The sequence below is a fragment of the Podarcis muralis genome, chromosome 4, assembly GCF_964188315.1.
Source record: "Podarcis muralis chromosome 4, rPodMur119.hap1.1, whole genome shotgun sequence".
Classification (NCBI taxonomy): domain Eukaryota; kingdom Metazoa; phylum Chordata; class Lepidosauria; order Squamata; family Lacertidae; genus Podarcis; species Podarcis muralis.
The window spans coordinates 29,536,036-29,549,894 of record NC_135658.1 but is presented as its reverse complement, the minus strand read 5'-3'; the positions used below and the strand labels follow the sequence as shown (position 1 = coordinate 29,549,894).

The 13,859-nt window shown below is 38.4% G+C and overlaps 1 protein-coding gene across 4 annotated transcripts in view; it reads right to left on the bottom strand.

Moving 5' to 3' along the window:
• Positions 1-13,859, bottom strand: part of NBEA (neurobeachin) — a 361,495-nt gene that overhangs the window by 241,827 nt on the left and 105,809 nt on the right. For all 4 annotated transcript variants that reach the window (XM_028726491.2, XM_077927142.1, XM_028726499.2 and 1 more), the window contains 3 exons: positions 9,432-9,870; positions 4,980-5,134; positions 3,190-3,316 (listed from right to left, as the gene is read on the bottom strand). In XM_028726491.2, the coding sequence (XP_028582324.2) occupies positions 3,190-3,316; positions 4,980-5,134; positions 9,432-9,870 (721 nt within the window). The remainder of the gene's footprint in view (positions 1-3,189; positions 3,317-4,979; positions 5,135-9,431; positions 9,871-13,859) is intronic.

The window sequence follows — 13,859 nt, the reverse complement described above, 5'->3', positions numbered from 1 at the left end:
CAAATAAAACATAACTTATAAGCAGCCTACTATGTTCAAAGTCAATTTATAAAGGAGGGGTTTAAAATCAAATCATACTTTTAACACAATTAAATTATTATTTAACAGAATTAAATTTATTCTATTACATTTTTAAATCCTGTTAGCTATTCACAATGGTTTTGCCATTAGGAAAATGGAAGCAGGTTTTATTTATTTTTTACTGTGCAATTAGGGAAAACACAGAATGTATGTTTTTTCCTAAACATATTGCCTGTAAAGGTAAACCCGTAAAACTTTTTAAAAAATTAAATGGAGGCCCAGCTCCAGTGGCTACAGGCCTAAGCTAACTCCTCTTATACAGGCCTAAGCTAACTCCTCTTAGGAATCAATCCAACCTGAGAATAAGCTCAACTGAACACAAGTGGGGCTTACACACAACAATCAAGCCAGATTGAAGCCTTGGAGCTATACTAATCTGAAGGGGTGAGGTCCCAGAGAAAAATATTTTGCTTTATAGTACAAAGATATATTACTCTGGTTAAAGAAACAAACATTTGATGTGAGTTCCCTTTCGCATCTATTTTAGACCTCCTTCAGTCTCTTAACAATCAGGTGGAGAAGCGTAGGCTGAGAGTTGGTGATTGGGTCAAGGCAGGAAATGAGCAAAACAAGGATGAAAAAAGTGAATTTAAAATGTGGAACTGCAGGTGCTCAGAGTATTTTATTTTTGTTTATCAAGGTTGATAAATGTTTTGCAGGTGTTTTGCTGAGTTGCGAAACTACACACACATGGAGTATTTTTGGTAGTCACAAGACATATTTTGTGGTACTTTATTTTAAGCATTCATTTTGGGGGGAAGAGGGGCCCTGTTTTGGGAAATAAACTAGAGCCCCCTAACCACCTTGGACCTAGAGTATATTTTCTCCAACATAGTTCTACTGAGCATTTATTCTGATACAGCTATCAAAACCTATCCTAAAGTTACCCCCCACCCACCCAATAATGCTCACTCAGTTGTTATAAAAACACATGGAAAGATATACATGGAATCAGGGCCACCCCACCAATTAGCCTCGGAGAGGCAGTCGCCTCATGGCGTAGGCTGGAGACAGATCTGCCCCCAGGAGCACACTGCTCGCTGCAGCAGAGGAGGCAGAGGGGATGGTGGTGGAGGAAGAGGTGGGGGCGGCCCCATTTTCTGTTTTGCATCAAGTGGCAAAATGTCCTAAGCTGGCCCTTCATGGGATATCCAACTGAGTAAAGAGATATAGAGCTTGTATTCTTTGTGATTATTGGAATTTTCCCTTGGGAACAAATTAAAAGCATGTATATAAAACTGGCCATTACTGGAATTTTATCTTCCCGAAGAAGCGTTTTGTTTTCATTGTAACGTGCTCACAAAAGCAATGTCATTTTTACCAGAAGTGTCACAACACAATGCAGAAGGGGAAAGATAAAGAATTATGCTGATTGCCGATTGGTTTTTTTCTTGGTTTGTGTGTGGTGTTCTCAATCTAAAAATGGCATTAACAAAAATAAATAAATATGAGAATTACGTACAACTTATCACGTAGGGAAGAGGGTTTTTAGCCCATGCAACATATATCTCTGGAGACATAGAAAAGGGGTTTAGCAATTGAGAGTTATAAATTGATTGTTTTGCTATGTAAACTAAATGCAACTGTGCAGTATAGAGGCCATAGGAAGAGGAAAATCTTTAAAAAAATAAGGTTGTCTTAATATATACTTATGGAAAACTATGTTTTATGTAAAATCCAATGATATTTTGAATGGTGAAATAGAAGAAAATGTAAAGAAACATAGGGAAAACTTCTACTTATTAGCATTTTTAATCACAGAGGAAACACACTTCTGAAATTAATGCTTAAATAAATACAGTTCAACAATCACAAAGTGGGAATCAATAGGCTATTCCCTAAGCAATATAGCTATTTTAATATCCAAGAGAGCCAGCCAGAAGACGACATTCCAAATGGACTATCAAAAAGCCTGTAACACAATCTTTGACTTGCTAATAACGGGCTTTTTTCTAGATTGATCAGTGAGCAAGGAGAAAATTAGGCACATAATCCGTTCATATATTTTTTTACAGTTATTTGACTAAGATGGATAGGCTTTATAAAATTTGATTGGCTATCAAGACACAGAAGAGCAGCTTGTAACAAACATAGTTTTACACACTGTATTATATTTCAATGGAAGCTGGCCATCTCCCCTGCAGTAACCCTTTTCTCACATTCAGTAAGCCTAAAAAAGGTGTAAAATATATCAATCCCTTTGTAACATTTACACTAAAATCCCCTCTGAAATCAGCCAGTTAGGATTTATTGGGAAAAGGGGGGAAATACATCCTTTTCTATGACACAGTGCAATCTATGATACAGTTACAGAGCTCCTAAGAAAGGGTCATGTAGTCCAGCCCTCTGTACACCAAGGCAGGATTCTCTATATTGAGAAATGTACAATTGAGAAATTGTACTCTCTGATTACAATTACCTATCTATATTTTTTCTAGGCAACACGATCTATTTTAAATTGTCAGGAAGATCATCATAAATATTTAACCCTCCTGTGACCTAAGTCCATTGCCTCTTGTCCTGCTCTCAATAACAACTGATATTTATGACAACCAGCTTACATTTGAAGATAATATTAACCTACTTTATTTCCACCTATTTTTTGTCTCCAAGACATTATGGAGCAGATTTGGCCAAACTGGAATCTGCTAGTCACTTCCTTTGCACTGATAAGCACAAACATAAACTCCCAATTTCCACAGAATATTTTATACGCTTCATTTTTACCTTATTTATTTCTAAATTTATATGCCAGTTTTCCATGAAAATATATGAAGGCAAATCTAGTTGTCTGAAAAAAAGGAGCAGGCTGGTTTCTGTTATGCATGGCCTAACTTTTTATTTTATAATGTTAAGAGTTCAATATCCTTTAAAATGCCAAATTAAAAAAATGCAAATCAAAGGTTCTCAACTGGTAAATGTATAGCTATTCTATCTTAATTGTGAGTCTATATTTCTGCTTAAGGCCATATAGGACATTTAGTTGGATGAAACAAAGATCTACCTAGCCCAGAACTCTGTTCAAGAATCCTTGTAACGAGCAGGTTCTAGGTGGTCCACTAGAAACTGCCAACCGGTCCACCTCCTAGAACAATTTATAAACTATACCTCATGTTTTCAGCTGAATCCTCTGGCATTGGTGCAACTGTCTGAACAGCTGGTAGGTTCTTACTGGTAGCACCATTCACAAAACTAGAGGACGACGATGACGATGACGATCCAGAATCCACTGCACCTATCCCCAAAATAGAGTACATTCAGTCTGAAAAACAATGTATCAACTTCACAGTAAATGAATATATTTTCTGAACATCGTAACTCAGGAACGATTAACTTTTTTTTCTTTTTTTTTACAAATAGCTTTTTTACAAAAAGCTTCCCCCCAATGTAACGTGCTGGGAACTAACCTACATTAAACATGCTTTAGTCACACTGAAATCAATGGCTCTTAAACTAGTCAAAATTTCAGTGGGATTAAAGTCTGGATCCATCTGAATGTACTCAACCAGAAAGTACTCAAAAAAGTTTCATACGATTAAACCTATTCCCTTTCACATCCTGCTATATATATTTAGACTATTTCAAATTCCTCCCATAACAATGTAATGACTGCCATGGGGGAAGGGGGACTCAATATAAAATTATTGTACTGGGGAGGGGCTAGTAAGGATAACTTAATCTACAAGAGTCTACAATACAAATGACAGGAAAGGGTTACACACATGGCTCAAAAATATTCAAATACTATTTTCCAAACCGATTCCTGTTGTTTAAACATTCATCATGATTTAAATACTAAAATTAAAAATCCAGGTCTAAATTATCGTCATCCCCATATGACAATTCACTACTCTAACTCAGCAATACAATCTGATTTCTCATAAAAAAAAACCCTACAAAACTTTTTCAGTATCACACAAAACTACTTTAAGCAGAAAAGGGGAATTGGGGGACAGAAAATGTCTCAAACAGTACAATCCTTTGCATGTTAACGCAATTTAAATTCTGCTGTAATCAACAGCAACACGACTTGCTACCAGGAAATTGTGACTTGAACTGCATCCTAAATGACTAAAGTGAAATCTTCACTCTGCAGTAAATTGTTCAGTGCTATGTGCTGGTTGAAAGAAACCCCCCTAGGAAATATTATAAGCTGGGCAGCATCTGGATGTACTGAGAAAAGCTGCCTAGAACAGGCTAAAATTACTATGGACATTATTGTTGGCATATGTTTGCAACTGACATATAATACATACAGGGTAAATGAAAAGACATGAAGGAAAAGGATATAATTTACCCAAATGCAGCTAGCATAGAGCAAGCAATCATCCACAGTTATATTGAAATACGTGTACAGGGCCCTTGATTAACAATTATGTTATTAAACATCTGAAAACCCCATACAACAACATTTTCAGAATAGTTATTCCAGTAAATATTTCAAATGGGAAATGAGAGAAATGGTAGCAATTAACTCCCCCATATATTTTTTTAATGAATGCCTACTCAGGTAGATTCAAGCATAAGACGACTTACACTAAATCAATAAAAAGTCAAGGACTCTGAGACTTCTTAGAGAAATTTGCAGGCAACCGACACACTATAATACAATTAAATGTTTCCAGTGAGCCACAATATTTTCGTCCTTTTTCTACAATTGACCAAACTGCACAGAAAATTTTGGGAGATCAGATGGATCCAATATAAATGCAGTATGTTTGCTTATCAAAATGGTTCAGCTGGAGATAATCTTGTGCCTGAGCAGGGTTAGAGAGTGAGAATGCTTAGAGGCACTTACTACAGAAGTACTTCAAACACAAAAAAGATACCAAAATTATACCAACAAAAATGAGCAGAAAGAAAAATACAAGATTCACAAAAATATCTAAGGACAATACCTGTTGTATTAATCATACTTTTTGGTGTAGCTCCTGTAGCAGCAAATATATTAGGTGTACTACTAGGTGGGAGTCCACCTCCAGCTGTGGCAGTTCCAACTGTGGTCACAGCTAGGCTTCCAGGAGGAGGTTTTTTCACTGGCACTACAACACTCCTGCAGAGGAAGAAATAAACACAAAATCAGAAAAGGTTACTGTGACAACTCAATCCCCTTTGTGGAAAAGGGCCAATTAATATTTATGTTCTAGAACAGAGTAGTCGAACACACGGCCCGAGGGTCACATGCGGTCCCCAAGGCCTTTTTTGGCGGCGCTCAACAATATTTGGTGCCCCCTCCAGTCCTCACACCGCTTTTACAAAGCTTGGTAAGCAAGGCACTAGGCTTTTGAGGTTCCCTGATAGGGTCCTAGACTTCTCCGGCCTCCTTCCCAAAGTTAGAGCTTCCCCAGCCTTGGGAAAGCAGTGTGAAGGCTGGAGGGGTTTTTCAAATTTTGGCCGTGCTCCTCGCCCCACAATGAAGTGTGTGGCCAGGAGGCTCTGTGTCAAAGTACTCTCCCAGGCCCTTGGAATGGAAAGTTGGACTGCCCTGTTATAGAGCAAGGGTGGGGAATGCTTTTCAGCCTAAGGGATATATTCTCTTGTGGCAACTTTCTGGGAGCAAAAGTAGCCAGAGCAATGGATGTGTACAGTAGGTTACATTCCAGTAACACACATGCCAGAGGTGTCTACCCAACCACTCAAATCCATAGCTATCTATCTACCAACTAGGCAAATAAGAGACATTATCAAAGTTCAAAGAAATCTTCCAGCCAGGAAAAAGCATTTGAGCATGGAGCATGAGGCATGTGGCCCACGAAGAGAATGTAACCTAGGGAAAGTCCCAAGGACTAGACAGAGGACTCTGGAGGGCTGCATTCGGACCCTGGGCCAAAGGTCGCCCATCCCTGGTATAGTTGCTACAATATCTGACTCCAGGTTCAACCCCTTTTCCTGTAAGGACACATCATCGATCTTAATATATTCAATATATATTGAACACACACACAAAACACACACACACAAGTGATGATTCATTTTCACTAGTTAATAAGAGAACTGGATTATCTGTATTAGTGTAAACATTTGTTGGAAATATAAATCAGTGACAAAATAAAAGGTTTCAGGACTGTGCAGTATAACATAAAGCTAAAAAAAAACCCACAAGAATTTGTGCAACAGGCAGAACATCCTACTGTGCATGTTTCAGTTTCAAAGTATAAAATAACAATCAAAATACAGCAAAGAGAAATTTAAGATTAAAAGTAGTATTTAAACTGAGCTGTTTAATTTTTTTAGATACAACAAGAATCACACTTTTAGAGCAAATGATACTTTCAAGGGCCTGAACACACAAAGGCCACAATCCAAAGACCCTGTTTAGATGCTCAGGCAGGCTAGTGAATGCTTTAGAGTTTAAAATGCTATTGCTAAATGGCCAAGGCAAACAGTTCATATGCTTACTCATTACATATGTGGTCATGAATATATGTAGAACAAAAGATTTTGTACTTTGAGCAATGAAAACCTTGAATAAAACACAAATATTTTCAGAATTAGTGTATTTTTAAAGTACTCTGAATGCAGTTAGCTTTTACATTAGATGTGTGAAAGTTACATGAAGTTCCCAGTTAAATTGTGAATGAACATCTCCCCCCAAAAAGGCAGTTATAGAATCTAGAGACTAAAATGCACACCATGAACAGTTTCTCCCCCTGCTTCTCCTGTTAATAAATCCCTGTAGTTTAAGCAACACTTTGGAGGTTTAGTGGAAAAATGGGTGGAAGGGAAGCTGCTTCCAAATCACACGTGCTCCATGTTGCTATGTTCTCTTTTAGGCAACCTGCTTCTTAAATTTATTGAAGTTTAAAAAGCAGTTTGGAAATTGTTGGTACTGGGTTTATGGAAGAAACAACAACACACTGGTGTACATACTTTTAGATCATGATCTACAAGTATATTTTTACATCTGCAATCTCTGTATTATTATTTTTTTAAAAAGGTTACTTTAACAACAGAATGCTTTCAAGCAAGACATAGCCAACGCTGAGTAATATACCAGACCTCTTCTCTGTGGAAGACTAAAAAAATGAAGATTTTTTTAATGTATTTTTTTATTAAAGATTTCTTGGTTTACAAAAGTATGTAAACTCACTAATTTTTTTTTAAAAAAAATAGTAACTGTGACAATATATAGTATATGCATATTTGTTAATAATGTAGAGAAAAATATAAAAAGAGAATTTGTTATGTTTACTCTAGAACAGTTGTAAGTCTAGAGCAACTTGTGCTTCTACAAATATGGTCCACACATTATTTTGATGTGATTTTAAGATGAGTCCAGACTCCAGGGCCAGAGAAATCTGTTTATATAGCTCATAATGTAATTACAACTACCTTAAGACAGATGAGGCAGAAGGCAACAATATATTGAAACTGATTGAAAAATGCAGTTGTCCAGAAGCACTTGTGGGGAAGAGGTCTCTGAAAAGCTGCTCAAAGCTTCAGAGTTTGAAGTGAAATTTTTGATGTTGTCACTCTCAATCTATTGAATGGCTGACGGACAATCAAACCCGTCTGGCTAGCTGGCAGCTCATTTTGCTGGCAGGTGGCAAACAATTAGACACACCAATTTGTGCCTCCTGATGACATTAAAGCATGAAACTAAGTTGTATGCAGGGCCTAGTGATTTGTGTGAAAGCATTTCAAAAATAATACTCTTTGCCGTGGCAACTCATTTCAGACTGCCACCTTCCATTATGGCTTTGAGTAGTGAAGACGACAGACTTGAGTTACGTGCAGTGCAAGGGCGCTTCTGTTCAATCCGTCATCAGCGCCCCCCGAGACCTCAATCCCTCCTTTCATCAATATCACCTCATCATTTACATTCGATAGTACTTGAACTGCTGAATACATTAACTACACAGAAGACCTATTCCGTGAGATACACTGAAACATGTTTCTCTGCTTTTACATTTCCAATTCTGTGTACTTTGAAATGAATTATAATGTTCATAATGTTTCATAGGACAGCACTGTTAAGATTCTACCACTTCTGTTTCTTCAACATATTCCTTTCGTTGTAACTTCTGTATGATTATGAGCGCTTAATTTCTGTGTGATTTTGGACATTTAAACATTATTATTTTTTACAGTTTATTATTAAACTAAGCAACTGGAGGGAAAAACACCTGGCATTTAGATACTTTAATGCTCTTTAAAAAAATCCCTGCGGTGATTTGGAAATTTGCAAGAATAACCGCAATCCTGCAGAGATAGTGGTTCAGAATGCTAATAATGAGATTGTTAAGACTCTCTAGTGATATCAAAGGGGCTTGAATAAGCCCGTGGCCAGTAGCTGCATGCATAGTTTTGGAAAAATAAGTTTAGCATATTTCTTGTTAAACCAACACAGATGGTCATGTCAAACCCCTTTTTTTAGCATTGTAGGAACTGCAGTGAGCAAACCTCATTTCCTCTATCACACATGTGGAGATTGAAAGCTTCCACTTTCAGTTTTGAGGAAACTGCAGTTTACCATTATGACCAAATTAGGGACACTCTGGTTTATTCTATTTCTAGTTAACCGAGTCAAACAAGTTTATGAAACCATGTGCTCAGTCCTAGTTTGTTGAACAGGGGATGGTGGAACACATTAGAGGTTACCCACTATGGTTTAGCATGATGTGTGAACTGGGCAATACCATACACAGTAGGAACTACAGCAATGAACTTTAAAAAGAAAACACATGATTTGCAAATACAGATCAACATGCATAATGAATTCTCTCCAAGTGCACCACGACTATTTTAACAAGTGTTTGAAGTTTCCTGTATACTTCCTTAAGTTTATAAATGATAACAATATTACTAATTTTATTATTTGTACCCCACCCAAATGACTGTGTTTCCCCAGCCACTCTGGGAGATGCATGTTTTAATTACACCTTCTCCCCTTCTCGTTACACTAACAGTTAACAACCACATGTGAAGTGGTAAGGGTCCAGTGGATAAGGTTCTGATTGAAATACTGCCCGATGCAAATGGTCTCAAAGCTAACTATGAAAAAATTAAGTGGCTGACACTGTGAATACTTTGCCTTAATATTTTTTTGACTCTTTTCTTTCACTTTTGTATTTCAGGATGAAAAGCTTTGTTTTATGTTGAGGAAAGTTATAGCTTTATAAAGTAGATATGTTCATTGACTACTAATTAGACTTAGCTGTTAAAAGACACAATGCAATCCAGATACCTTTCCCATAAACAATAGGGACTGTTTATAGTAAGGCAGTGCACATAGATGTAAACCAGCTGTATTTTCACTGCACAGTCTTTATCAACATATTACAGACAATATATACATTCAAGTGCCAATATGAATATATCATAGTAAGTGAATCTATCATGCCATATACCTGTCAAAGGAGTGATACTGCATTGGGAGAATAGGCTGAGCTTCTCTCTTTAGTGCAGGATCAGGGTACGGAATAGGATCAGGCCCACATTCTGCAATTTCAACAGGGGCTGCCACCAGACTTTTTAATATTTCCTTGACATTGATGCCCTTGCTTTGGCTGATACTTGATATTGAGGATGCAGGCTTCAGAATTTCACTGGGGCTTTCTGTTAAACTTTCCTGAGATTTCTTCACCTCAGAAGACAAAGTAGACAATAGTTCACTCATAGCATCAGGACCTGTGCTTGTTTCTAAGTCTGTCCCGTTCAAGATACTGGGCATTTGCTCCTCTCCAATTCCAGAATCGGTATGAGGAATGGAGCTTTCCAGCTGAATATCTTCAACTGGCGTCGGAGTTTCTTTTTCTTTTATATTATCTGGAAATACAGCAGGAGTCTCTGCAAAACAAAATTATTTTTAAAAAACTAAGCTTGAAAATTAGCATTCCTGTATCAATAATTTTTTATCAATAGAGGACAAAACTCTAGGTGTGCTGGTAGAGGCACACCTAAGAGGCACACTGTGATGAACCTGTTATGAAACCGAACTCCAGAGCCAGCCTAAGACATTTTGGTACCTCAGGTAAAAGACAGGATGGTGTGCCACAATCCTACATAGAGAAGCTGAGTGGAACGAGAGTTAAATCTTTGTTTTACACTAGTAACAGGTTACTGTCCTCCACCACACTTGAGAGTAGCAAGGTAGTTATGGGGTTTTAAGATAGGCCACCTACCTGGCACACACAGTTCTGACCTATAAATAAATGAAACAAATTCAGAGTCCAGGTAGCTACAACCTGCGTACTTGCTTCCTCTTTCAAAAAGAAGCCACTGAACCATTTCCCAATTCAAATGATCTATAGCATTCCAGAAAAAGGAATTCCAGATCTTAGGAATAATATCATTCTCTACTGTTATATTTTCATTTTTTGAGCATATGATAAAATACAAACTATTTTTTTTACATAATTATGTGAAAAATATAGATTCTGTCCTGATTCAAGAATACTAAACATTCCAAATGGCTTCCTACCTTCCTACCCACAGTTGCACAAGGAAATCAAAGATATGAGGACGCTCCATAACAGAGGACAGCCTAAATTATGAACCAAATAGTTTGCTAAGTAGATGATATGTAAACTAAGAGCTAAATATTACAAATGTAAATATTACTTATTTGATTTCAGTGACATTTAGTTTTAAGAATGCTTAAAATCAAACATAATCAAAGTGCCCTATTTCCCGAAACTGACAAACATATTCAGTAGCTAACATTTCAGCTTAATTCACTGCATTTCTATCCTCCCTCCCTCCAAAGAGTTCAGTGTGGCATACATGGTGTTTCTCCTCATCCTCACAACAACCCTGTGAGGCTAAGATATTTTACCTGGATCAAAGCCAACCAGTAACATTTGTGGCTGAATGAGCAGTTGAACCCAGGTTTTCCCACTCTTCAGTGCAATACTTACACCCCATTATTGTAATATGTAAACAACTTCAATGTACATTTTTTAATTAATAATAACTATTACCATAATTTACTTTCTAAACTGCTGGCCATTTTATTTATGACAATTTTGTGAAAGGCTGTCTCTATACATATTTATTAACAGGAGCAGCATTTATATAGTACTTTTCCTGTGAGTTTAAAGAGCTGCACATATATTGTTTTAGTAATCCTTGCAACAGGCCTGCTGTTGTTGTTGCTTAGTCGTGTCCGGGTAGGCCAATATTATCATCTTCATGCTGTAGACAGGAGACTGCGCTCAAGATAAAAGCAGCTTGCTGATGGCTAACTAGAAGGTGCATTGCTGAAGTGAAATTTACATTAAGAGTTTCACATCACACTCTTTAACCACTGAACTACATCTCATTTGATCCTACTAAGAACAATTGTTTTATGTCGACAATTTTCCAAAATATCAGAAATCCCCAGTCAAGCTTAGGAAAAAGTTATGGAAAGTTGCTCTATCATAACACTACATTGTTGCAAAGGCCTATAAAAAAAATATTTACATTAAGAAGTCTGAAGAAGAAAGGGAGAGGGAGAGGGAGAGGGGGAGGGGGAGAGAACTGAAATTAAGCAAACTGGAGCAAACAAAGTGCAACCAATTTAACAACTAACCTTCATAACTCCAATGGAATACTCTCAAAATGATTTTAAGGGGAGATCTCTGGCAACAGAGTATAGGTACTTGCATGAGATATTTCACCTGTGTGCTTTTCAAGCACCTAAAACAGCTGTGGAAAGGGAGAAAGGAACTTGCTACTATGTTTTGACCCTTTTAAATTCACTCATCCCCCATCCCCTGGCCAGTTCTGATCTTCTTCAGAAGTCAAAGGATATTGAATATAGCAACTCCATCTTCCCAAATCTTTATCCCATTGTAGTGGGATAGTCCATTGGGACGCGGGTAGCGCTGTGGGTTAAACCACAGAGTCTAGGACTTGCCGATCAGAAGGTCGCGGTTCGAATTCCCGTGACGGGGTGAGCTCCCGTTGCTCGGTCCCTGCTCCTGCCAACCTAGCAGTTCGAAAGCACGTCCAAGTGCAAGTAGATAAATAGGTACCGCTCTGGCGGGAAGGTAAACGACGTTTCCGTGCGCTGCTCTGGTTCGCCAGAAGCGGCTTAGTCATGCTGGCCACACGACCCGGAAGCTGTACGCCGGCTCCCTCGGCCAATAAAGTGAGATGAGTGCCGCAACCGCAGAGTCGGTCACGACTGGACCTAATGGTCAGGGGTCCCTTTACCTTTAGTGAAACAATGGTGTATGCTGCCACAGAGACTGGAACCTCTGCATGAGTGCTAACAGGCAACACCTGAGCAGACTAAACAATCACATAACAGAAGAGGTACTCATGCCACACACAGGCATTCCTCTCACCTTCCTCAGGATGCCAGAGCAAACATATTTTTTATTTCAGAAATAACATTTTTTCCCCTTTCTGTTAAGATTTCATCATTAAACACCAATTTTCTCTATTTCATAAAACCGTGTGCCTCTGATCTTTGAGTTTTATCACTTTTTACACCTACTTAGGTAGAAGGAAAACTAAAGAGGGGCAGCAGCAAAAATGATAACCAATTACATGTGTTTAGGTTATAATTTATAAACCTGCTGTCAAAGCTTTCAACGATCCTCATCAGTTTACTGTAGCATTAAGACATAGCAGTAGACAAAGGAAGAAGAAATGCTAAGCCTGGTAATTTTAACCTTGTCTGGAAGAAAACAGTTGGGTGCCAGATGCCTCTTTCCTACCATTTTTCACTGTAATTGCAGAGTTCATTTATTACACCAAAGCAAAAAAATAATGACGTTAGTTATGTAAATTGGTTTCTGAGATGACCTCATCCTTTTGGGGAAGGGCTGTGGCTCAGTGCTAGAACATCTGCTTTGCATGCAGAGGACACCAGTTTCAATACCTGGCATCTGCAGGTAGGGTTGGGGATGCCTGCTTGAAACCCTGGAGACACCCTGCCAGTCAGTGTGGGCATTATTGAGATGGATGGACTAAGGTTCTGATTCAGTATGAGATAGCTTCTTATGTGCTTTTCTTAGCATGCTTTCATTTGCTGAGATTTTTGAAGCATGCTTATCTATTTTTGCCTACACGAATAAATTCAAAAGAGTTGATACGAAGCTATCATTTCAATGATTTATCCAACACATACGGTAGGTATTTTATCCCAAGCTGGAAGCTAACCTTCTCTCTTTATGAAAGAAAATAAAAACAAGCTCCAATCCTTTGTCTGGCTCAGCAGTAGACTTGGGTGAGGTAGAGTTATCATCTGGAAAGCCATTTCCTCTAGTCCCGGACCGCACAGGCCAAAGAATGTGGCCTTATTGGACCCCATGGACCAGAGCACACCAGGCACTCCTGTCTTCCACTGCCTCCCGCAGTTTGGTCAAACTCATGCTGGTAGCTTTGAGAACACTGTCCAACCATCTCATCCTCTGTCGTTCCCTTCTCCTTGTGCCCTCCATCTTTCCCAACATCAGGGTCTTTTCCAGGGAGTCTTCTCTTCTCATGAGGTGTCCAAAGTACTGGAGCCTCAGCTTCACGATCTGTCCTTCCATTGAGCACTCAGGGCTGATTTCCTTCAGAATGGACAGGTTTGTTCTTCTTGCAGTCCATGGGACTCTCAAGAGTCTCCTCCAGCACCATAATTCAAAAGCATCAATTCTTCAGTGATCAGCCTTCTTTATGGTCCAGCTCTCACTTCCGTACATCACTACTGGGAAAACCATAGCTTTAACTATACGGACCTTTGTTGGCAAGGTGATGTCTCTGCTTTTTAAGATGCTGTCTAGGTTTGTCATTGCTTTCCTCCCAAGAAGCAGGCGTCTTTTAATTTCGTGACTGCTGTCACCATCTGCGGTGATAAT